This window comes from Pan paniscus, chromosome 15, assembly GCF_029289425.2.
Source record: "Pan paniscus chromosome 15, NHGRI_mPanPan1-v2.0_pri, whole genome shotgun sequence".
Classification (NCBI taxonomy): domain Eukaryota; kingdom Metazoa; phylum Chordata; class Mammalia; order Primates; family Hominidae; genus Pan; species Pan paniscus.
Genome location: NC_073264.2, coordinates 51,406,892 through 51,432,511, shown reverse-complemented (window position 1 = coordinate 51,432,511; position 25,620 = coordinate 51,406,892). Strand labels below are relative to the sequence as shown.

Below are 25,620 nucleotides of genomic sequence, written 5' to 3'. Positions count from 1 at the left end.
AAACAGATATCCAGTTGAGTCAGCATCACTTATCAAAAAACCATTATTTTCCCACTGTGCTGCAGTATTGCCTTTATGATATCAGGTATGTGGCGGGTCTATGTCTGGACTCCATTCTGTTCCATTGCCTCTTCTGTGCTACTACCATAATGTTTAATTATAATAGCCATTTTTTTTTAAATGGGTTCTTACTCTGTCACCCAGGCTAGAGTGCAGTGACGTGATCACAGCTCCCCATGATCAGCTAATTTTAAAATGTTTGAAGAGACAGAGTCTCACCATATTGCCTAGGCTGGTCTCGAACTCCTGGGCTCAAGTGATCCACCTGTCTTGGCCTCCCAAAGTGCAAGGAATACAAGCATGAGCTATAGTAGCTTGGACTATAGTAGTTTTGTTTTTTTTTTTTGAGATGCAGTCTCTCTTTGTCACCCAGGCTGGAGTGCAGTGCCACCATCTCGGCTTACTGCAACCTCCATCTCCTGGGTTCAAGCAGTTCTCCTGCCTCGGCCTCTCTAGTAGCTGGGATTACAGGCACCCGCCACCACGCCTGGCTAACTTTTGTATTTTTATTTATTTTTTTTTTTGAGATGGAGTTTCACTCTTGTTGCCAGGATGGAGTGCAATGGCGCAATCTCAGCTCACCGCAACCTCTGCCTCCCGGGTTCAAGTGATTCTGCTGCCTCAGCCTCCCGAGTAGCTGGGATTATAGACATGCGCCACCATGCCCGGCTAATTTTGTATTTTTCATATAGACAGGGTTTCTCCACGTTGGTCAGGCTGGTCTTGAACTCCCGACCTCAGGTGATCCTCCAGCCTCGGCCTCCCAAAGTTCTGGGATTACAGGCATGAGCGCCTGGCCCTATAGTAGCTTTTTAATAGGCCTGAATATCTGGTAGAGTAAGGCCTTCCGTTTTTTTCTTCAACATTGTCTTGGCTACTCTTGGATCTTTACATTTCTACATAAATTTTGGAGTTAATTTGCTAAACTCCACAAGATAACCTGTATGATTTTGACTGAGATTGCACTGAATCTGTATGTCTGTGTGAAGACAATTTACATCTTTGTAGTGTGGAGTCTTCCAATCCTTGAACTTCATATATCCCTCCCTTTGTCTGGATCTGTTTTAATTTATTACATAATGTATTTTAATTTTCAGTATGGAAGTCTTGCATGGCATGTCTCTTATATTTATTATCTACCAAGAATTTGTATTTGATGTTTTCTGATACTCTCATTAATAGTATTGTTATTTAAAGTTCACTTTTTATTTGTTTGTTGCAGGTATGTGGAAATATAATTGATTTCTGACCTTGTATCCAACTTTCTAGTTAAATTCATGTATTGGTTCTAAATAATTTGTCTAGAAATTCTTTTGGACTTTTTATACCCAGACATTTTATCTGCAAATAATAACTATTTATTTCTTCTTTTCTAATTCATATACTTGGTTGATCCAATGTTTAATCCTAGTTTGTATAGTTTTATATGTGTTTTTTGTTTATTTTTACAAGGCTGCTTCATCCTTTCTGCAAAAAGACAAGATAGAAATGTATTTTTTCAAGTCCAGAAAAAATAAAAGCTTGAAGGAAAAAAAATGTATTTTTTCCCTTTATCTCTAGTTGTGAAATTAAAGTTGGGTCAAAATATGCAAGATTTTCTGAATTCATGTAAAGCTCCTAAGATGCTGCTGGTATCCAGGAGTCTAAATAGTGTTGAATGAGTTCTTCCTGCAGAGGTTATAGCATCTTCGTCTCCAGCAAGCCACCTATTCCTTTCCTGGCACCCAGTCAGGATAATCAAACTATTTTGCTTGTGGGATACACTAGGTCTTGTTACTTCCCATTTCTCTCCTCAAATATTTCTTATCTCTCTGAGATAGTGAATTAGTGACTGATTTTTTTAAGTAGAATATTTTCATTGACCATCTTATTTTGGCCACCTGCTTATTTCATACTCTGAGCAAATTCTAAATGGTCAAAGTCAAGGTTGGCAAATTCTGTCCTGTGGGCCAAATTCATCCTGCCACCTGTTTTTGTATGGCCTGAAAACTAAAAATGTTTTTTGTTTGTTTTTTGTTTTTTTTTTTTTTGAGACGGAGTCTCAGTCTGTCCCCCAAGCTGGAGTGTAGTGGCACAATTTCGGCTCACTGCAACCTCCGCCTCCTTGGGTTCAGCGATTCTCCTGCCTCAGGCTCCCAAGTGGCTGGGATTACAGGCACATGTCACCATGCCTGGCTAATTTTTGTATATTTAGTAGAAACAGGGTTTCACCATATTGGCCAGGCTGGTCTCAAACTCCTGACCTTGTGATCCGCCCACCTCAGCCTCCCAAAGTGCTGGGATTATAGGCGTGAGCCACCGTGCCCGGCCATGCTAAAAATGTTTTTTACATTTTAAGTGTGTTAAAAAAATTAAAAGAAGAACATTATTTTGTGATGAATTAAAATTATATGAAATTCAGCCAGGCGTGGTGGCGTGTGCCTGTAGTCCCAGCCACTTGGGAGGCTGAGGCAGGAGAATTGCTTGAACCCGGGAGGCGGAGGTTGCAGTGAGTGGAGATTGTGCCACTGCACTCAAGCCTGGGCAACAGAGAGAGACTCCATCTCAAAAAAAAATATATGAAATTCAAATTTCAGTGTCCATAAAGTTTTATTGAAATACAACCGCAAATATTCAGTTATGTATTGTCCGTAGCTGTTTTAACGCCAAACAGCCTCATTGAGTAGTTGCAACAGAGATCATAAGCCTAGATAGTCAAAAATATTTACCATCTGTCTCTTATAAAAAAAGGTTGCCTACCCTTGATCTAAATAGCAAGTAGCTACCGAAGGACTTGAGCAGAATGCTGACAGGCAAAAGGTACTAATTTAGGAAAGTTAATCAAATTTGAATACGTAAGATGGAACTGGACGTGGGGAGAGGAGAACCAAAGCCACTTATTGTTATTTTTGAATTATCTGATTCCAATAATTCTCAGTCTTAAGGGAGTTTTTTTGTTGTTGTTGTTGTTGTTTTTATGAGACGGAGTCTCACTCTGTCACCCAGGCTGGAGTGCAGTGGCGCTATCTCGACTCACTGCAAGCTCCGACTCTTGGGTTCACGCCATTCTCCTGCCTCAGCCTCCAGAGTAACTGGGACTACAGGCGCCCGCCACCACACCTGGCTAATTTTTTTTGTATTTTTAATAGAGACGGGGTTTCACCATGTTAGCCAGGATGGTCTTGATCTCCCAACCTGAGATCAAGAACCTGATCCGCCCGCCTCAGCCTCCCAAAGTGCTAGGATTACAGGCGTGAGCCACCGTGCCTGGCCGACTTAAGGGAGTTTTGACATATTATCCTTTACTTTATCTTGCTGTATCCTTCAACTTTTTGAAATTAACTTGCATCTAGCATAAGGTGAGCAGTATAATGTAGCTGTTGATAAGTCAGACAGACATAAGCTCCATTCTCACATCTGCCTCTTTAATGGCTATTAACATTGAGTGGGTTATAATCTTTCTAATCCTCAGACTCATTTGTAAAATGGAGATTGTTTTGAGAATTAAATGAAATACTATATATAAGGCATTCGGCTTAACGTTAATCCCTTAAGAAATGGTATATATTATTATATGCTTTTTTGAACAATCCTAGTAAATTCAAATTGGTTTCGTTTGAAATATTTGGGGACTTTTCATTTCTGCTTTCTTTAGCTTTTTTCTGCCTATAAAGCCAGCCTCCTCTGGTCAGCTCATTAGAGTGCTCTTTCTAAATCTTTGAATGAGGTGCTCCCTGAATCATGAATTGCTAATAAAGCTAATTAGATCTTTAAACTAAATTTGTTGTAATTTTGTCTTTTAACACACTCAATGGTTTTGTAACGCACTGTGTAGATAAGAAACAGGATAATAGATTACCCTGTTAAGATAATTAAGAATATTTAATTATGTGTATTCTTCCCCCTGTTTATATTTCTCCTTTTCCTGATGTGTTACATTTAATTTATTATTTTATTCTGTTTATTTTCTTTAAGGCATATCAGTCTTTTTTAGAGTGAGATAGCCTCTTTTAAAACAATAGAGATCCTAGCATATTATAAAACTAGGGTTGTGAATAACTGATATAAGGGCTGGTTGTTTAGACTGATGTTATGCTTCAAGGAAAAAAAATGCTAGTATTAAAATTAAGAAATTAGGAGGCTGTTATATATGTGGGAGCAGAGAGTATATGGGAAATCTCTGAACTTTTTGCTCAAATTTTCTATGAATTTAAAACTGCTCTTAAAAAAGAGTCTACTTAAAAAATTTAGATTAAACCCACTTTCTGTTTCTTATCTATACAGTGCATTACAAAATTATCGAGTGTGTTAAAAGACAAAATTACAACAGATTTAAAGACCAAATTAGCTCTTTTAGTGATTCATGAATTAAGGAGCATCTCATTCAAAGATTTAGAAAAGGCACTCTGATGAGCTGACCAGAGGAGGTTGGCTTTATAGACAGAAAAGGGCTGAAGAAAGCAGAAACAGAGAACAAAAAGCAGATTGGTTGTTTCAAAGTTACTTTCCTATAAGGTTAAAACAGAGGCCAGGCACAGTGGCTCACGCCTGTAATCCCAGCACTTTGGGAGGCCGAGGTAGGCGGATCATCTGAGGTCAGGAGTTCGAGATCAGCCTGACCAATATGGTGAAACCCCATCTCTACTAAAAATACAAGAATTAGCCGGGCATGGTGGCGCATGTCTGTAGTCCCAGCTACTCAGGAAGCTGAGGCAGGAGAATCGCTTGAACCAGGGAGGCGGAGGTTTCGGTGAGCTGAGATCGCGCCATTGGACTCCAAAAAAACCCGAGAAGACTTCGTTATCAAGCTGGCTAAAACCAGCCTGTTTGTGAACTTGGCTGTTAGTTATCTCTTGTGATTTCTTAGAAGGTCATATAAACAACTTGGTTTCCATCTGGTGAGGAGGATTTTAGCATGAGAGACTCCATTTTGGTTTGGTCTGTAGAGGTCTAATACAGAAGCTCAATGCAAAACAACAGCTTCCTATACACATTATTAAACATGTCCTTCCCAAAAATAGACTAAATCTATTGCTGTTTCATAGCTTTATATGATTTTGATGGAATTCGATTGTGAAACTAATATATCAGAATCTCACATATTTTCAAAAACCCAGAAAAAAGGATTTTGAATTTTTACAACACAAAGAAATTATAAATGTTTGAGGTGATTGGTATACTAATTACCCTGATTTGATCATTACACATTGTAGACACATACTGAAATATCACTGTGTTCCATAAATATATACAACTATTGGCTGGGCATGGTGGCTCATGCCTATAATCCCAGTACTTTGGGAGGCTGAGGTGGGTGGATCATTTGAGGTCAGGAGTTCGAGATCAGCCTGGCAAACACGGTTAAACCCCGTCTCTACTAAAAATACAAAAAATAGCCAGGCATGTTTTTGGGTGCCTGTAGTCCCAGCTACTTGAGAGGCTGAGGCAGGAGAATCGCTTGAACCTGGGAGGCAGAGGTTGCAGTGAGCCAAGATCGCACCACTGCACTCCAGCATGGGCAACAGAGTGAGACTCTGTCTCAAAAAAAAAAAAAAAAGGAAAAAAATAAAAATATAATTATGTGTCAACTAAAAATAAAAGTTTCAAAAATTTTTAAAAAACTTTCATTGATATGCTCCTATCAAGTATTACCTTGAAGAATGAAAGAATTGATAACCTCCTTCAAAAGGACATGCCAATTTTTAAAACCTTTTAATTTTTATTTGCTGATGAAAAGTCTTTCAAATGTAAGATGCGTATCAAAAAAAAAAAAAAAAGTACATCTGAGCTGCTGGCCCCATTATAGATTTGGTCATGAAAATAATTTAATTGTAGAGTTTGAAAAACAGGATTACTGGTATCCTAATGGTACTGAAATTTGGAGAATTGGTCTATCTGATTGTTGCCTGTTGTGTATCCTTGTTAAGGCTTTAAAGAGAAAAAATCGGAACAGGAACCCATGATTTTTTATATTATGCGTTACCGAAAAAAACAAAACTTTTCAGATGTTGTAAAAGTTATGGATGAGTCTGGATATTGTTCTCTGTACCTGATGAGGTGACCATCACAGGTCCTTGGAATGAGGTCAGTGAGATATGTGTGCATAGGTAATGAAATTATATGTATTACACATATTTTTGTGTCTTATAAATGAAGAAACTTTACTTTCCCAGGGTCACACAGCTCCCAAAGAGTTCCCCACCTCAAGATCTGACTCAGAACTGGTATTTTTTCTGTTTGGTTCAACCAAAGGTTTTTTGATTACTATGTGCCAAACAGTATGTTAGGCACTGTAGATAGATAAGAAGATGAATAAGGCATGGCTGTCAACCTGAAGGAGGTTATAGTGTAAAAGAAGATATAGTGATAAGTATTCTGATAGAGCTGGTACTCTCTCTTATACCAATGTTAAGGGAACACTTTTAGCTTAGTACAATTGTTTAAGAAAGCCTCAGAGACAAACCCCCACTTGAAAGATGAATGAGTAAAATAACTTACAAAAGAGGCATATTCTGCTTCTCTCTGAGGCCTCCACAGAAGTGATATATACTTTATATGATTCCAAGTTGTAATCATTAGTGTTTCATATATTTAGGGATGGCAATATATAGTGGAACATGTAGTTTGATTATTTTCTAAAGATGTTTTGAATAAAGTCCTTCCTTCCCTGCCAACCTTACCACTGCTATAGGAATATTGGGTAAAATGCCCATTTTACAGGGTCACTTCTTTTTTTTCCAGGCCACCCAGAAAGAAGTTTACCAAGGCAGCTCTAAAGAGCTTCTTAGACCAAGTCCCTTTAAGAAAACCAAGTATCATCGGGGAGAGGCCCTTGGAAAATTTTAAACTGCCTCTGTAAACTTTGACTTGGGAGGATAACTCTTTTTATTTTTTTTTAAAGTACTTCTTGCAGAGCAGGGCTACCCCATAAGCGGTATGCCCAGAGTAGCCGAAGGTAACTCTTGACTGCTCCCTCTCTGGGCAAATCCTCACTGCTACTCTGCCCTCTGGTCTGCTTTTGCCATTTTGTTAGCACTATTGGTCAATCACATGTTCATCTGTTCCTCTGTATCCTGACTGAGATCTACTCTCAATTTTCCCTGTCCTGCTTGTCTGGTTCTTGCCTGGTTCTGATCTGCCAAGGCCTCAGATTTCAGTCTCTGACCTGCTGACCTGGACAGTTCATGCCCAACCTCCTGGGTGACAGACACAGCCAGCCTGTCTACCAACACCACCCCAACTTGGCAGCCTCTACCTTTGCAGCTAGTCCCAGGCCAGAGCATTGGATTGCATGGTGATGATGTCTCTTTTCACCTTTCTACAACACACATGTATAGGTGGGGCACACCAGCATCTTAGGAGGAGAGGAAAAGCCAAGACTAGAAAGAGAAAAAAGAAGAGACACCTTCTAGGGAAGGTCTGGAATGGAGTAAAGGGGATCTTCTATGTTTAAACACAGCCCTCAAATTCAATCCTTCAGTAAATGTTTGAGTGTCTTCAGTGTGTCAGATGTTGTGCTGGGTAATAGGAGCATAAGATGAATAAGGAAGCTATTTGGAATTGCAAAAAACTATTGATTGAGAATTAAGCACTTTTACAGAATGTTTTTATCCCTCTGTTATACTTGTCACATAATTTTATGGTAGGTAAGGAAGTTTTCATGGACTAATCTCTTGGTATTATCCTAAGTGAGCTTCTAAGATTATTGTACCCAAAATATTGTTTATAGATTGAAGTTGAGTTACTGACATGTGAATTTAGTCAATGACTAGGTCTTATGTTTACTGACTGTATCAAAACAGAAGGAATGATTTCCTATGCTTGGCAAATACTCTTATATTCTAGAAATGAGACTGTCAGGAAAATGATGAAGTTTGCCAAACATTGCTTTCAATTTGTTAAAAAAGAGACTGTTGATGTTTTGGGAGTCTTTACCCTCAGTGTGACCTGGTCATTAGGAAACATTGGTCCCAGTGGGATAGCAAAGAGAAAATCTTTTTTTAAAGACGAAGTCTCACTCTGTTGCCCAGGCTGGAGCGCAGTGGCATCATCTCGGCTCACTGAAACCTCCGCCTCTGGGGTTCAAGCAATTCTCCTGCCTCAGCCTTCTGAGTAGCTGGGTCTACAGGTGCCCGCCACCACGTTCGGCTAATTTTTGTATTTTTAGTAGAGATGAGGTTTCACCATAATTGGCCAGGCTGGTCTCGAACTCCTGACCTTGTGATCCGCCTGCCTCAGCCTCCCAAAGTGCTAGGATTATAGGCGTGAGCCACTGCGCCCGGCCGCAAAATGAAAATCTTCTAAGGGCCAAGCAGGTGAATATGTTGGGGTGATGGTCAGGTGGTGAATACAAGAGTGAGATCTTTACAATAGTATTATATCAGATATTATTTTAAAACCACAACAACAATAATGCTGTGCTGGCCAAATGAGAGGATGGCAGAATTTATTAATAGCACTCACCGTCTGGATGTTATCCTGGATACCAGGCTACCCTCTTGGGGAAATTGATTGGGAGAACTGATATATACAAAAAAAGGCAACAGAAAATGGTGCTATTAACAATGATCACCAAAATGTAGTCAGTACTTAGTGTGTGAAATTCTCCTCTTATCCTTTTCTTTAGAATTAGAAACGGCCAATGACACGTTTAACATTTATTCTAAAAAAATAAAATAAGCATGTGTTATATAGGTCATTCATCTACAGATTGATGAACATTGATTTGGACATGTCTTTAGGGACAAAAACAGAAACAAACAAAAAAATCCAGGCTATTAATTTCTTGTATTACCTGAAGAAAAAGTTTGAGTTAACCACATAAAATCTCCATTCCGTATTTGTAGTCTCAAAGATAGGGTCTGGGCAGCAAGTCAAAGCAATGCTCTGGAAACATTGTGAGTAGCTAGAACAACTCTTGAGTTCTTACTAAGTATGGACAACATAGTATATACTACTGGGAAAAATCTCACTAGAGCTTATTTAAAACATAATTGTTTGATGATACGTAATTCAACTCAGAATCAGATATGAATCAAATCAGAATCAGGTATGGTGAGGGATAATAAATGGAAAAAAACTCATTGTAGCAGCAAGAAAAGCTTGGCAAAATCAACTCCTCTAAAGGACAAAATTGTTTCTTGATTATAGAGATTTTGTTATTTAGCAAGTATTATTTCTCTTATCTGTTATCTTTTCATAATTCTGTTTCAGGGTCTAATGGCCATTGATTGTCCACATACTGGCATCGTGGACTATCGGCAGGTGGCTTTGTCATTTGCCCAGGATTTCCAAGAAGCAGGTGGCTCTGTCTTGACCAATTTTGAAGTAAAAGATATTGAAATGGCTAAAGAAAGTCCTTCAAGAAGTATAGATGGTAAGCCATCCTTGTCTTTTCTATTGAATATAGTCAGCCCTCCATATCCATGGGTTCTGCATCTGTGGTTTTAACCAACTGAGGATGAAAAATATTTGGGAAAAAAAACAATAAAAAATAACAGTAGAATAATACATAATACAAATAAAAAAGATAGTATAACAAAAAAATAGCATTTACATTGCATTTGGTGTTATAAGTAATCTAGAAATTATCTAAAATATCCAGCGTATGTGCATAGGTTATGTGCAAATGTTATATGCATTTTATATAAGGGACTTAAGTATCCTTGAATTTTGGTATTTGTGGGGTTCCTGGAACCAATCCTCCTTGGATACTAAGGAACAGCTGTACTTATATTGATTTTTTTTTTAATTGGGATATTTTAGGGGGTAGTGCTGGTGGGAGGGCCACATGGAGCTAGGCTAGAGTATGGTGCAGAACCAGAGGTAGGTACAGAAGGTGCAGACTGAATGTGAGAGAACTGGGACTCCTGGAGGGTCTTGTGCTGGTAGAACCAGGCGGTGGTCCGACACTTCTGACTGGTGCTAAAATCTGAACTGCCAAGGCTATTTATGGAAAATTTGTCTCCAAACACTTCCCTACCCTGTAGATTACAGTCAGAATCTCTTGACAATGCTGGTTAAAAATGCATTTTTTTTTCCCTTGGGGCAGGGTCTTGCCCTGTTGCCTAGGCTGGAGTGCAGTGGCATGATCCCGGCTCACTGTAACCTTCACCTCCCAGGCTCAAGTGATCCTCCCACCTGAGCCGCCCAAGTAGCTGAAACTATAGGTGCTTGCCACCACACCCAGCTAATTTTTGTATTTTTCTTTTTTTTTTAATTTTAATTTTTATAGAGACAAGGTCTCACTGTGTTGCCCAGGCTGGTATCGAAGTCCCGAGCTCAAGTGATTTTCCCTCCTTGGCCTCCCAAAGTGCTAGGATTACAGGTGTGAGCCACCGTGCCCGTCCCAGTTTTTGTATTTTTTGTAGAGATGGGGTTCCACCATGTTCCTTATGCTGCTCTCGAACTCCTGGACTCAAGTGATCTGCCCACTTGACCTCCCAAAGTGCTAGAATTACAGGCGTGAGCCACTGTGCCTGGCCAATAGCTAACATTTATTAAGCACTTGGTCCTTTCCAAGTATTAACTCATTTGACTTTTACAATTCTCCGTGGCAGGGTACCATTATTACTCACATTTTTTTGGGGTGAGAAAACAGGCACAGAGAGAGTAAGAAACTTGGCCATGGTTGTACAAGTAGTAAGTGGTGGAGTTTGGATTTCAACTCATAGTCTGTACCTAAAGCCCACATAGTTAATTACTGAACTATACTGGACCCACACCATGTTCCCCACAAGCTGAATAACGAGCAAGAATTTCAGATTAACAAAGATGTCAGGTGGAAAGCTTCATTGGTTTAATGAAGACAGAAGAGTTCCAGAAATTGGTGGTTAGAATGAAGGAAAAAGACTGGCTATGAAGCACAACAGGAAGGTGGAAGCTAAGAGGCTGGACTAGGAAAGTAGGACACCAAGGTAATTGCAGAGGGGAGGTCTAGGAAAGGGTGTCTTGATCCTGACACTATTGATATTGGGGCCAGATCGTTCTTTGTCGTAGGGGGCTATCCGGTGCACTGTAGGATGTTTTGTAGTATCCCTGGCCTCTGTCCACTAGATGCCGGTACCATCACGCCCCCAAGTGATGACAATTAAAAATGTCTCTAGGCTGGGTGCAGTGGCTCACGCCTGTAATCCCAGCACTTTGGGAGGCCGAGGCGGGCAGATCATGAGGTCAAGAGATAGAGACCATCCTAGCCAACATGGTGAAACCCCATCTCTACTAAAAATACAAAAACTTAGCTGGGCATGGTGGCTCACGCCTGTAGTCCCAGCTACTCAGGAGGCTGAGGCAGGAGAATAGCTTGAACCCGGGAGGTGGAGGTTACGGTGAGCTGAGATCATGCCACTGCACTCCAGCCTGGGTGACAGAGCGAGACTCCGTCACACACACACACAAAAAATAATAAAAAGTGTCTCTAAATGTTGGCAAATGTTCTCTTAGAGTTGGGGGTGAAGGAATCACTCCTGGTTAAGAACCATTGCTCCAGACTTACAATTAGACTAGTTTGAACAACCAGGAATAGAGATAAACCAGTAGACTGAAAAAAGGACAAAGAACCATGAACTGAAGAATTTTGGAAGTTCCTATAAAACCAGAATTTTATAACTATGAATGATAATTTATTTTTATTTTATTTATTTTATTTTTTTTGAGATGGAGTTTCACTCTTGTTGCCCAGGCTGGGGTGCAGTGGCATAATCTTGGCTCACTGCAAACTCTGCCTCCTGGGTTTAGGCGATTCTCCTGCCTCTGCCTCCTGGGTTTAGGCGATTCTCCTGCCTCAGCCTCCCAAGTAACTGGGATTACAAACATGTGCCACCCCATCTGGCTAATTTTGTATTTTTAGTAGAGACGTGGTTTCACCGTGTTGGCCAGGCTGGTCTTAAACGCTTAACCTCAGGTGATCTTCCTGCCTCAGCCTCCCAAAGTGCTGGGATTACAGGAGCGAGCTACTGCACCCAGCTTGAATGACAATTTATTATACTCCTGGAAAGGAGAGAAAAAAATTTTCATGACATGACATCTCCTTTTTGGCTTGTCTATATATATCAACATGTAAATTAGTCTTCCAGTGTGCTAGACTTTACCACTCCTAAGGAACACATACCATTCTGGAGAATTTTTTTTTTCCTTTTTCTCTCCCTTAGAAGTCTGGACAGCAAATCTAATTGTGAAGTTAAAATTTGCACAAGTACTTTGAGAGGCCAAGGAAGGAGGATCACTTGAGGCCAGGAGTTTAAGACCAGCCTGGGCAACATAGCGAGACCCTGCCTCTACAAAATATTTTTAAACGTTCACTGGGCATGGTAGCACACACCTGTACTTCCAGCTACTTAGGAGGCTGAGGCAGGAGGATTGCTTGAGCACAGGAGTTTGAGGCTGCAGTGAGCTATAATTGCATCACTGCACTGCAGCCAGGCCGACACAGTGAGACCTTGTCTCAAAAAAAATTTTTTTTTAGGGCTGGGCGCAGTGGCTCGCGCCTGTAATCCGAGCACTTTGGGAGGCCAAGGTGGGTGGAGCGCTTGAGCTCAGGAGTTCAAGACCAGCCTGGGCAACATCGCAAGACCCCATCTTTACTAAACATAAAAAAAATTTTTTTAATTAAATAAAATAATTTTTTCTTAATTTGCAAAATCCTATGGGACTCAGATGTCCAGCTTACCGGTATAACTATTCAGTTTCTGTATCTCTAAATGGCAAACGTAGTCAGTAGGAAAATTGGCAAACCTGGTGTCTATGTGAAGAGTACAGGACTGAACTGATCCTTTTTATTGATAGCTGTAAATATGTCTATATAAAGCAGTGACCTGGGAGGCACGTTGGCTCACGCCTGTAATCCCACACTTTGGGAAGCCAAGGCAGGCGGATCACCTGAGGTCAGGAGTTCCAGACCAGCTTGGCCAACATGGTAAAACCCCATCTCCACTAAAAATACAAAAATTAGCCGGGTGTGGTGATGCGTGCCTGTAATCCCAGCTACTCAGGAGGCTGAGGCAGGAGAATTGCTGGAATCCGGTGGGCAGAGGCTGTAGTGAGCTGATATTGCACCAGTGCACTGCACTCCAGCCTGGGCAACAGAGTGAGACTCCGTCTCAAAAAAAAAAAAAAAGCAGTGACCCATGTGGCTCAGTCTTAGAGAGGTGTCAGGATCACAAAGGAGTAATTTCAAAAGAACTCTTTTGCTTGTATATTTCTTTTTTTTCTTTTTCTTTTGAGACAGACTCTCACCCTATTGCCCAGGCTGGAGTGCAATGGCGCGATCTTGGCTCACTCCCATCTCTGCCTCTCAGGTTCAAGCAATTCTCCTGCCTCAGCCTCCTGAGTAGCTGGGATTACAGGCATGCACCACCATGCCCAGCTAATTTTGTATTTTTGGTAGAGATGGGATTTCATCATGTTGGTCAGGCTGGTCTCAAACTCCTGAACTCAGGTGATCCACCCACCTGGGCCTCCCAAAGTTCTGGGGTTACAGGCGTGAGCCACCATGCTCAGCCTGCTTGTATGTTTCAAGAACCATGAAAGGGATCCAAGCAGTCTTTTTAAATATGCTTTTTCCTCTTTTCTTTCTTCCTTCTTTTTTTTTTTTAAATAATAAAAAGAGATGAGGTCTTACTATGTTGTCCATGCTTGTCTTGAACCCCTAAGCTCAAACAACCTGCCCACCTTGGCCTCCCAAAATGCTGGGATTACAGGCATGAGCCACTGTGCCTGGCCCAAAATGCAAATGTTAGCATCACCCATACTTACTGAATCAGACTGTCTGGGAATAGCACCTAGTAATAAGCCTTTAGTGATTCTTAGACACATCCAAGTTTCAGAATGTCAGAATGACAGCCTAAGGTCATAAAATGACCTGGCCATTTGGAACTCCCCCCACCTCATGCCCAGCCCCCACAGTTTAAGAGTTCACTTAGAGTTTGTTTTGTTTTGCTTTGAGGGCATTAATTTTTTTTGTCCAAATGATAGATTTGTGAGCCTTCTATTTGCTGTTGAGAAATTTGAAGGAGAAAAAAAGTAGTGTTCTGTTCTTTCTTCCTTGACAGGTTTTTAAGGAGATCTAAGCCATCTGAATCATTCTGTCTTTCTGAATTCTAAGATGATGAGCAAAATTGTTAAATAATTAAGGTTGTTTTAGGTAGGTAGCATAATAAACCAAATTTGTGATACAAGTAGATTGTATTTATCTGCTCTACATATGCTTTATAAAACTTTGAGATCCCATGTATCTGAGTGGGAAGTAATTTTAAAAATGGTCAATTTTTTATTAGAAGTTTTTGTGTTACGAGAACTCTTGCTTCTCTAAACAACGTAGAACCTGCAAGGAATCCAGTAACCAACACTTGGATGACAAGGTTTCTCATATCATAGCTTTAGTTCTGTGGGAAAATACATACTGATTTATGATTGTCCATTTTACATTGTGGTTTCCAGGATTATAGTTCAGAGAATAGCTATGTCTATATTGGAGGTCAGGTGGCATATGGTTTATAAGCATAGATTAGATGAGTTAAAATCAAGCTAAAAACATGCTGGAGTTTTATATGTTGTTAAGTATGAACTAGTTTAATTGTTATTTGGTAAAAAGTTTCAGAATGAACTGTAAGGTGCAATCATAGTAATGACAGAAAAAGGTTATTTAAGTTTGTTTCTAGTATGATATTTCAAATAATGTTGGCCTTTTGCTAAAAATAAATTTTTCACTTATTCTTTTTTTTCAGGAATGCAATATCCAATTGTTATAAAGAATACAAAGGTAAAGATTCTTAAGCAAAACTGCTGGCTACTTTCTTTCCCTCCCCTTTATTAAAAATTAAATTAACCCACAGGGCTGTATTTTAAGTTATTGAATGACATTTGTCTAATGTAAAAGTAATTCTGAGAGAATTTCTTTTAGGGAAGTTTAACAGCTTTTATTCTAAGGAGGGTTTCAACTTGGGAATGTCCTAATTAAGTGGCTCTGCTGGCAAAGAACAGGATTATAAGCATATGGAGTGTTTAATTTTAAGGCAAAACTAATATTTTATCACTCTATCTACTGATCTCCACTAACTTATTAACTGTCTATAAATTAGAAGACTTCGGAAGAGGGAGTATGCAGGTAGTCCAGAGGGAGATGGACTGCTTTTATTCATCTTCACATGGACCTAAAGCAAGAACCACTGAATGGCATAGAAGCAGTGGATTCCCTGTAGGTTTGCTGCATCAGGTTGTACTCAAGAGAGCAGAGTCATTAATGAGTGCTATAGGATTTATTATAGGAATAAGACCTTACACAATTGTGGAAGTTTCTGGGAAAGCATAGATTCAGAAGAGAGTTGATGGATCAGTAATTGGGAAACAGAGCTGAATGCGGAGCTGGAATTCACTGGACAGTGGGTATCTGTCTGTCACCTCATTGGACTAGGATGACCTTCAGAGAATAATACCTGCTGATTTACTTCTGCCACCAGATTATTATTATTATTATTATTATTATTATTATTATTATTTTGAGACGGAGTCTCACTGTGTCGCCCAGGCTGGAGTCCATTGGTGCAATCTTGGCTCACTGCAAGCTCTGCCTCTCGGGTTCACACCATTCTCCTGCCTCAGCCTCCCGAGTAGCTGGGACAGGCGCCCGCCACCACGCCTGGCTAATTTTTTTGTATTTTTAGTAGAGACGGGGTTTCACCATGTTAACCAGGATGGTCTCGATCTCCTGACCTCATGATCCACCCGCCTCGGCCTCCCAAAGTGCTGGGATTACAGGTGTGAGCTACCACGCCTGGCCCTCTGCCACCAGATTATATGCATCTCCTGTTTTGACCAAGTTTAAGTTGGAACCATGAAGAGAAGGGGATTCTGTCAAGCATAGTTCCTAGCTTAACCAAATGGACTCAGTACAAACCCCTACAGTCCACCCTTTGTCAACCTGACATCTGTCCACGCCCCTTATAACCTTATAATGATATTTAGCTTCCAAATAAAAACAGAAGTAAAAGTATGCTTCCACCTAACAAGGTGTAACTGTCCTTCATAGGACTGAAGACATGCTAACTAACTCTCAAAAAAAAAAACAGTCTACTTTATCCATCCTGGATTATGTTTAATTTCTACTAGCTGAGTTACACTCCCCCTTTGAGATCCTGTCACTTAAATACCAAGATATAAGTTTAACCACTATTTAAGCATTTTATATTAGATTAGTAGTTCTCAACGAGAGGCAATTTTACTCCTCGGGGAACATTTGGCAATGTTTGGAGACATTTTTGATTGTCACAACTGGGATGGGGGAGGGACACAGCTACTGGGATTTGGTGGGTTGATACCAGGAATGTTGCTAAACATCCTTCAGTGTGGGGAATAGGCCTCCAAAACAAAGAAATGTCTAGCCCCCAAAGTCAGTAGTACTGAGGTTGAGAAACCCTGTGTTAGATAATGTGGGAATGGTAGAGATGAGTGTATTAGTCTTCTCAGACTTCCATAACAAAATAGCACAAACTGGGTGGCCTAAAAAGCCCACAGTTCTGGAGGCTAAAAGTCCAAGATTAAGGTGCTGGTAGGGTTGACTTTTGGCTTGTTAATGGCTGCCTTCTTACTGTGTCCTCACATGACCTCTTGTCTGTGTGTGCCAGAAAAGAGAGCGCATGATCTTGGGTGTCTCTTCCTCTTATAAGGACACCAGTCCTATTGGATTAGCCCCTACCCTTATGACCTCATTTAACCTTAGTTACCTCCCTAAAGGCCCTGTTTCCATATACAGTTCACATTAAGGGTTGGGACTTCAACATATGAATTGGGGTGGGGGTGGGGGGCACAATTCAATCTACAGCAATGGGAATAAAAAAAGAATTAGGTAATGTATGGAGAAATGTATTTATTATTTTAAAGTAAAGAAGATATACTCAGATGAACATCCCTCATTTCTGTGACTAGTCATGTGGCCATAGCCAATATTTATAATTTCCTTCCCCTACTATGCATTTCATATTCTCTTTGCCTTTGGCAAGCATCTCAGCTGGTCATGGTTTCTAGTTTGGTGGTGTAGCTCAAACTTTCATTCCTGAAGTCTGTGCCATTAGCAGCCCTGGCTGTTTTGGGTCGAGGTAGTTTCCAGTAACTTTTATAACAGTATATGGGAATACTAAGAGAAGCGTCAGGAGATGTGTATTCCAGGAATATTCCTCTTTATCATCCCCAAGCCTAGTTGTGGTAGCAACTCATTTTCTTGAGAGTCAGGATTAGTTATCCAATTCAGTATAGCAATCCCCTCTTTGATTTACTGGCAGGGGAACCCAAAGTGGCCAGGTGTTGCAGTATCAACCTCCAGTTTAATGGAACCACTGTCATTCTCTAATGGAAGTACTTCTCCCTTGGGAACTAAGACCTCTAGATCATAAGACCGAAGTTGTGGGGATAGAATGCAAAAATTTCATGTAGTAGATGATTGGGGTAATAGTAAGGAACCACTCTCATTTCTACCTCAATTTCCAGACTTGTGAATTCTGGCTGTGGGAGAAACAATACCATATATTAGTCACTGATTTAGAGCACATGGAGCATCCTGGAGGACATTGCCCCAGCCCTGCAAGGAGTTGCCAGCCAGCTAGTGCTATTACTTCTAAAGCCCATTCCAGTTTCTGTCACCCAGTGGCTTCAGGGTGATGGGGAAAATGGTAAAATCAGTGAATTCCATGAGCCTGAGCCTATAGCTGCATTTCATTTGCTGCAGAATAAGTTCACTGATTGGAAGTAATGCTTCTCTGTAAAATACCATGATGGTGAATAAGACATCTCATAAGTTCACACATGGTGACTTTGGCAGAAGCATTATAGGCAGGGAAGACAAATTTATATTCAGAGCAAGTGCCTATGCCAGTGAGAAGTAAGTGCTGCCTTTTCTATGATGGAAGTGGTGCAGGGACCACGTCAGTGGCTCTGTTGGTATCTACTATTGGCAGATTGAGCACTCAGCATTAGCTGTAGACAGATCAGCCTTGGTGAGTAAGTCCATGTCGCTGATCACCTCCATCCTTTCTACCATAACTATGTTTTCCAGTTCTATGTTTACATTGTGAAATGATTATCACAATCAAGTTATTTGATATCACATCTGCCACCTCACATAGTTACCATTTATGTGTATGTGATGAGAACACTTAGATTTGTTATCTTAGCAAATTTCAAGTATACCATACAGTATTATTACCTGTAGTCACCATGCTGTATATTAGATTTCTAGAACTTATTCATCCTATAATTGAAAGTTTGTACCCTTTGACTGGTATCATCCCATTCCTGCCCACCCCCTTCCCAGTCTGTAGCAACCATCATTGTACTCTCTTTTTCTATGAGTTCAACTTTTTTAGATCTCACATGTAAGTGAGATCATACAGTATTTGTCTTTCACTGTCTGGCTTATTTCACTTAGCACAGTATCTTCCATGCCCACCCATGTTGTCACAAATGGCAGAATTTTGTCCTTTTTATGGCTGAATAATATTGCATTGTGTATATATATCACATTTTCTTTATCCATTCATCTGTCAATGGACACTTAACGTTGTTCTCATGTCTTGGCTGTTGTGAATAATGCTGCAATGAACATGAAAATGCAGATATCTCCTTGAGGTACTGATTTTGTTTTCTTTGGGTATATACCCAGAGGAAATCATATGGTAGTTCTATTTTTAATTTGGATCATATGGTAGTTCTATTTTTAATTTTTTGAGAAACGTCCTTACTGTTTCCTGTGATGGCTGTCCAATTTACATTCCCATCAGTAGGGCATTCTACATCCTCACCAATGCTTGTTTTCTTTTGTCTTTTTGATAATAGCCATCCTAATAGATATGAGATGATATCTTATTGTGGTTTTGATTTTCCTGATGATTAGTGATTTGAACACCTTTACATATATCAGTTGGCTATGTGTATATTTTTGAAAAAATACATAAAAATACATATTCAGGTCCTTGGCCCCCCCCCCCTTTTTTTTTGAGACAGGGTCTCTGTCACCCAGGCTGAAGTCCAGTGGCATGATCATGGCTCACTGCAGCCTCAAACTCCTGGGCTCAAGCCGTCCTCTTACCTCAGCCTCCCAGGTAGCTGGTATTACAGGCACATGCTGCCATGCCCGGCTTCTTTGCCCATTTTTATTTATTTATTTTATCTTATTTTATTTATTTATTTATTTATTTATTTTTTGAGATGGGGTTTCACTCTTGTTGCCCAGGCTGGAGTGCAATAGCACGATCTCGGCTCACCTCAACCTCTGCCTCCTGGGTTCAAGCGATTCTCCTGTCTCACCCCCTGAGTAGCTGGGATTACAGGCACGTGCCACCATGCCCAGCTAATTTTGTATTTTTAGTAGAGATGGGGTTTCTCCATGTTGGTCAGGCTGGTTTTGAACTCCCGACCTCAGGTGATCTACCCGCCTTGGCCTCCCAAAGTGCTGGGATTACAGGCGTGAGCCCCTGTGCCCGGCCTTTCTTTGCTCATTTTTAAATCGGCTCTTTTGTTCTTTTGCTATTGAATTATATGAGTTTCTTACATTTTTTGGATATTAACCTGTTATCAGATATATGGTTTGCAAATATTTTCTCCAATTCTGTAGGTTGTCTCTTTATTGTCATTTCTTTTGCTGTGCAGAAGCTTTTTAGTTTGATATAGTCCCACTTGTTTATTTTTGCTTTTGTTGCCTGTGCTTTTGGTGCCTTATATATTAAAAAAAAATCATTGCTGAGACCAATGTCTTCCCTGTGTTTTCTTCCAGGAGTCTTAGTTTTCAATCTAAAATCTTTAATCTTTTAATCTAAATATTTAATCCAGTTCAAGTTAATTTTTGTGAATGGTGTAAAATAGGAGTCCAATTTCATTCTTTTGCATGGGGCTATCCAGTTTTCCCAGCACCATTTATGGAGACTGTCTTTACACCTAATCATGTAATTCATGATGCCGTCAGGTAAAGACAGGGGTGCCTGGAGAAAGAGGCTAACTAACATCCACAGGGCAGGTCATCTTTTTCTAATGATTATTAAAATTGTCCTTGGCCAAGATTTCTCTTCAGTGAGCATTCATATGGAGCTTGAATATCTTTACTCTCTGAAACTGTTTTGGAGTGGTCCGTTCATATATCTTTCTCCAGAGGTCCTTTCCCTGTCCATCTAGCCAAACCATTAGTTGTTGCACATGAAACAGTGTAGATCCATATCTTTGGCCATCAGTCCTTCTAAAGTAAGATGAACAGCTAGGTGTGATGTTCAGAGGTCTGCCCACTGAGAATATTTTCTGCACCACAGTCCTTCAGGGCCACTCATGAGTGGGGCTCTGGTGCTGTGGCTGTTCAGTTGTGTGTGGTACCAGAATATTGTGCAGAACCATTTCTAAACCTGGCCTATATTTCTTCTTCTTTGGTCAACTGGTCATAGAGAACTCCCCATGGGTCTATAGAGGCAGGTTGATAGGAAGGAGGCAATTTAGCAGGAGTAGGGGCCATGGGAATTTGAACCACTTGCCTCTGCCACTTACGTGTGCCAGCAGGACCTGTACAACCCTTATCTTACAATTTTTCTTAATGATGGAATGCTGCTATATACACCCAATTTTGTGGCTTGATGAGTCAGACACCACCACCCAGTTAATAATGGGTAGCTCATATGGTAAACTTAGTGACCTGTGGTCAAGTGTTCAGTCAAAGCCAGAAGCACTTTCTCAAAAGGAGGTTAGTTATCTGCAGAGGATGATATAACTTTCCTCCAAAAACCCTAAAGTTCTGTGCTGTGATTTGCCTACAGGTGCCTTCCAAAGGCTCCATAAAGCATGACTATCTGCTGTAGACACTTCGATTACCATCAGATTTGCTGGGTCATGTGACCCAGGTGGCAGGCTTTCCATTCAAAGAAGAATTGAAAATCTGTTTCTGTGCCTGCCCTCATCTAAGGGACATTTTCACTAGAGTATAGCATCATATGATAGAATATATACAGGTGCCTATGGCATACCAGTGGATATATACTTTGTACCCAGAGTTGCCATTCTTTATTTTGGCATTTTCAGTAAGTATAATTTTGGGGTTCACATTCAAATTGGGGGGTCCACTTACCAGGTTGAAATAATTTTATGAAAAGTTTAAAGAAATTTTTTCTTTTTGAGACAGTCTCACTCTGTTACCCAGGCTGAAGTGCAGAGGCACGATCTTGGCTCACTGTAACCTCTGCCTCCCAGATTCAAGTGATTGTTGTGCCTCAGCCACATGAGTAGCTGGGATTACAGGTGTGTCTCACCACGCCTGGTTAATTTTTGTATTTTTAGTAGAGACAGGGTTTCACCATGTTGTCCAGGCTAGTCTTGAACTCCTGGCCTCAAGTGATTCACCCACTTCAGCCTCCCAGAGTGCTGGGATTACAGGTGTGAGCCACTGCGCCTGGCCAGGGATTTTTAAAATAAATTTTTGCAGGTAGGATTTGCTAATTAAAGGTTTATACATTGGATATGGGGAGGGGGGAATCTGCTTCACTTATGAAAGAGCAACAGACATGCATGGTTTATTTCTTCGTCTTCTTTTTATTTATTTATTTTTTTAATTGGAGACTTTATCTCTAATAAAACATAGGGAGACAAGGTCTCCCTGTGTTGCCCAGGCTGGTCTTGAACTCCTGGGCTCAAGTGATCCTCCCACTTTGGCCTCCCAAAGTGTTGGGACTACAGGCGTGAACCACCGTGCCAAGCCTAAAAGAAATTTTTGTTGAACTAATGTATCATTTGATGGTTACCTAAATTTTAATTTGGTGGTAAAATTAATATGTTACTGAATTTAATTATTGTTTCACATATAGCATAAAATGATTTCAGAGACCTGTGATAGTTTTTGATAATTTCTTTCTTGGGAACTGTTGCTTGAGTTTTGAAAGAGAACTATTAGGTTATTGCATGCTGGTACCATTTTATAAATTCTATTATTATCTTTACATCTATCATAGGACTTATCTGCATTTTTTTTGTTCCAAGAACGAAAGAACTGCCAATCTTTTGTGTAGGAGCTGATGATTTATATCACAAAAATACTTCTCATATTTCTAGAATATAACTCTCGATGAACAGGAAAGATATTAACCTATTTAGAAGAAGTCATTTTTGGCTGGATGCGGTGGCTCACGCCTATAGTCCCAGCTGTTCATTTAGGCAGGAGAATTACTTGAACCCAGGAGGTTGAGGCTGTAGTGAGCCAGGACTGCGCCATCGCACTCCAGCCTGGGTGATGGAGCAAGACCTTGACAGCCCTTTTGACTTCAAAGGTCTTAAAACAGTCATGGCTTAGTCTAGCTAATTTGAATTCATTATGGAGAAGTTTCATCTAATTTTTGTAAAAACTATGACATGTATAACTCCTGAAAAGAGGCTTAACTTTCTAGCAAGGGCAAAAATAGAATACATATAGAGGTGAAAATTTAGCTCAATAGAGTAAGGCTAAACAGTAAGGCCTGGCCGGGCGCGGTGGCTCACGCCTGTAATCCCAGCACTTTGGGAGGCCGAGGCGGGTGGATCACGAGGTCAGGAGATCAAGACCATCCTGGCTAACACGGTGAAACCCCGTCTCTACTAAAAATACAAAAAATTAGCCGGGCGTGGTGGCGGGCGCCTGTAGTTCCAGCTACTCGGAAGGCTGAGGCAGGAGAATGGCGTGAACCCGAGAGGTGGAGCTTGCAGTGAGCCGAGATCGCTGCCACTGCACTCCAGCCTGGGCAACAGAGTGAGGCTCCGTCTCAAAACAACAACAACAACAACAACAACAAAAAAAAGAGTAAGGCCTGGAAAGAAAGAAAATGTTGAGACAGGTGAGAACTCTGAGGCTTCAAAAATAGGTCATCTGGGAAGAAGATCTAAGAATAAGAACAGAATTGCTAGGTGTTTACTCTGTAAGAAGTAAAGAGATGGGAATTCAAGTGTGGTGGTGAATGCGGGATAAATGAAGTCATTTAGGAAATAGGGTGACAAATTGGCTAAACTTAGTGAGTAAAGTTAAAAATAAGCAGATGATAATCACAAAATAAAATTTATAGGAAATCATAACAGCCTAACGTTAGCAGTCTAAAGCTGGTCACTAAAGCAAACGTTGAACGTAGTGTGTGCTCTCCTTAAATGTGCATTGAATGAATGAGATTTCTAAAGTGTCCTCAGTTTGCAAAGTAGATATTGATTAGGAAGGAGAAATTGCTTGGTGGGTAGGTTACAGTTGCAGCTGGGCAGGATTATTGAGTGTGAAGCAACCGAAGAGTAACACGGTAATTGCTCAGATACAGGAGAAGCTGGTTGCAATACAGAGATTGCCTTTAAATGAGAGGGTTACAGGCCCTTCGACTTCAGTGCCAGAGATGTTATGGATATAATTATCAATAGGTAATAACTTTATTTTTTAAAATGATTTTATGTGCTTATATTTTTAATGTAGGAAGTTTTGTCTTTCTTGATATTCTGCTGATTGGGTAAATCCTCATATTTGTGATTGGTATATTGAATTTTTAATTAATCCAAATTAAAAGCTGTGGGGTGGGTGGGGGAGCAAAAAAAATTGGTGGAGGCTGTCTAAATGACATTTGCTTCCTCTTGCAGCAAATAGTTAAGAAGCTCCCTGCTAGGTCCTAATAAACAGATTTGTATGTATTTGTATGTATGTATTTGTGTGCATGCATGTATACCTTACTAAGCATCCTTGCTAGGTTGACCATTATTATCTTTAAAGTACAAAATTTAAGGTGACATCCTCTTACATGCCACTATCCTAAGTTTCTAGCTGCCACCTAAATGCTAAAGAACATATTTTGCTGATACCTGTATTGAATATCCTCTTTTAGAAAAAATTCTATTTCTGTACCTTTTTTTCTTTTCTATCACCTGTTTTTCCCCTCTTGACCTATTCTACTCCACTTTATACAAATAACTGTTCTTTTATTTTGCGCTAGGGAGAGGAAATTCGATGTCAGTATGTTGTGACATGTGCAGGACTTTACTCAGACCGTATTTCAGAGTTGAGTGGCTGCACTCCTGATCCTCGAATTGTACCATTCCGGGGAGATTACCTGCTTTTGAAGCCAGAAAAATGTTATCTTGTAAAAGGAAATATTTATCCGGTAGGTAATGATGCTTCCTACTTCTCATTTTTTTTCAAGCAGGTGGTGATCATAAAGGAGATGAAAACAACTTTCACTTGGGTCAGAAATAAGAGTAATTTTGAAGGACCGTTTTTGTAAGCATTTCATCGGTTTCTCTTGTGGTTAAATCCCTAAATCTTTATCCCTGTATCATGGTTATTAAATTGTAATTAATTGCCTGCAGGTACATGTCTCCAGAAAGCATGAGTGCACTGTGGGAAGTGCTATCAAGAAGGAACTGAATTCTACCTTCTCTCTGGTGGAGGGAAAGGGAAAACTTTCCCTTATGGAAGTCCCTGATACCCAACCCTTTTCCTCAGTTCACTATCTGTAGGTACAGAAAAGGGATGTGGCCACTCTGTAGTTTCAGGGAGTAGAAGACAGAGGTATTTAAATGAAGAGTTCATTCTTCTGTCTGGAACTACCCTGGAAATGAATGAATCTCTTAAAATATATTAGGTCGAACCAGATGAAATAGTCAGTATTCGGCTATTTGATATTTTTGAGCTTGCCGAAACATGAATTTCATCTGCTTCAACCTCATGTATTTGTACTTTGCAGAAGCCTGTGCTATGAATGTGTATTTTTTTCTGGCAGCTCTGATTTTACTTGCCAGTCATAGACATCCCTTGTGAAAGACCGAGAATAGCCTGAAGTAAGACAGTTCATCTTTTTTTTTTTCCTTTACCCAGAAAGATGCATAGATGGAACAATGTGTTAGTGTCAATAGCATCAGAGTTTCTTTTTTTTTTTTCTGAGACAGATTCTCACTCTGTTGCCCAGGCTGGAGTGCAGTGGCATGATCTTGGCTTATTGCAACCTCCATCTCCTGGGTTTAAGTGATTCTCATGCCTCAGCCTCCCAAGTAGCTGGGATCACAGGTGCACACCACCACGCCAGGCTAATTTTTGTATTTTTAGTAGAGATGGGGTTTCACCCTGTTGGCCAGGCTGGTTTTGAACTCCAGATCTCAAGTGATCCTCACGCCTCAGCCTCCCAAAGTGTTGAGATTACAGGCGTGAGCCACCACACCCAGCCAGCATCAGGGTTTCTTGTGTGCATTTCTAAGCAGAAGCATGTTAATGGAAAAGTATATCTGGGTACAGCTCACAATACAAATTAAATGCATGAGAAGAAAGTGTTTTATGTTACCAATTGAATGTTTGCATCTCTGATAACATGGAATGTGAAATGAGGCTGTTATTTACTATGTTAAATTTATAGGTCCCAGATAGCCGGTTTCCTTTCCTAGGAGTTCACTTCACACCAAGGATGGATGGCAGTATTTGGCTAGGGCCTAATGCAGTTCTTGCCTTTAAACGAGAGGGTTACAGACCCTTTGACTTCAGTGCCACAGATGTTATGGATATAATTATCAATAGGTAACATTATTTATTTTTAAAAATGATTTTATGTGCTTATATTTTCAATGTGGGAAGTTTTGTCT

At 40.3% G+C, this 25,620-nt stretch overlaps 1 protein-coding gene across 2 annotated transcripts in view; it reads left to right on the top strand.

Annotated features, from left to right (window-relative positions):
* L2HGDH (L-2-hydroxyglutarate dehydrogenase) overlaps nucleotides 1–25,620 on the top strand; it is a 69,702-nt gene that overhangs the window by 18,830 nt on the left and 25,252 nt on the right. For both annotated transcript variants that reach the window (XM_034937524.2, XM_003831733.4), the window contains exons 5-8: nucleotides 9,253–9,415; nucleotides 14,763–14,797; nucleotides 23,985–24,152; nucleotides 25,398–25,555. In XM_034937524.2, coding sequence (XP_034793415.1) covers nucleotides 9,253–9,415; nucleotides 14,763–14,797; nucleotides 23,985–24,152; nucleotides 25,398–25,555 — 524 coding nt within the window. The remainder of the gene's footprint in view (nucleotides 1–9,252; nucleotides 9,416–14,762; nucleotides 14,798–23,984; nucleotides 24,153–25,397; nucleotides 25,556–25,620) is intronic.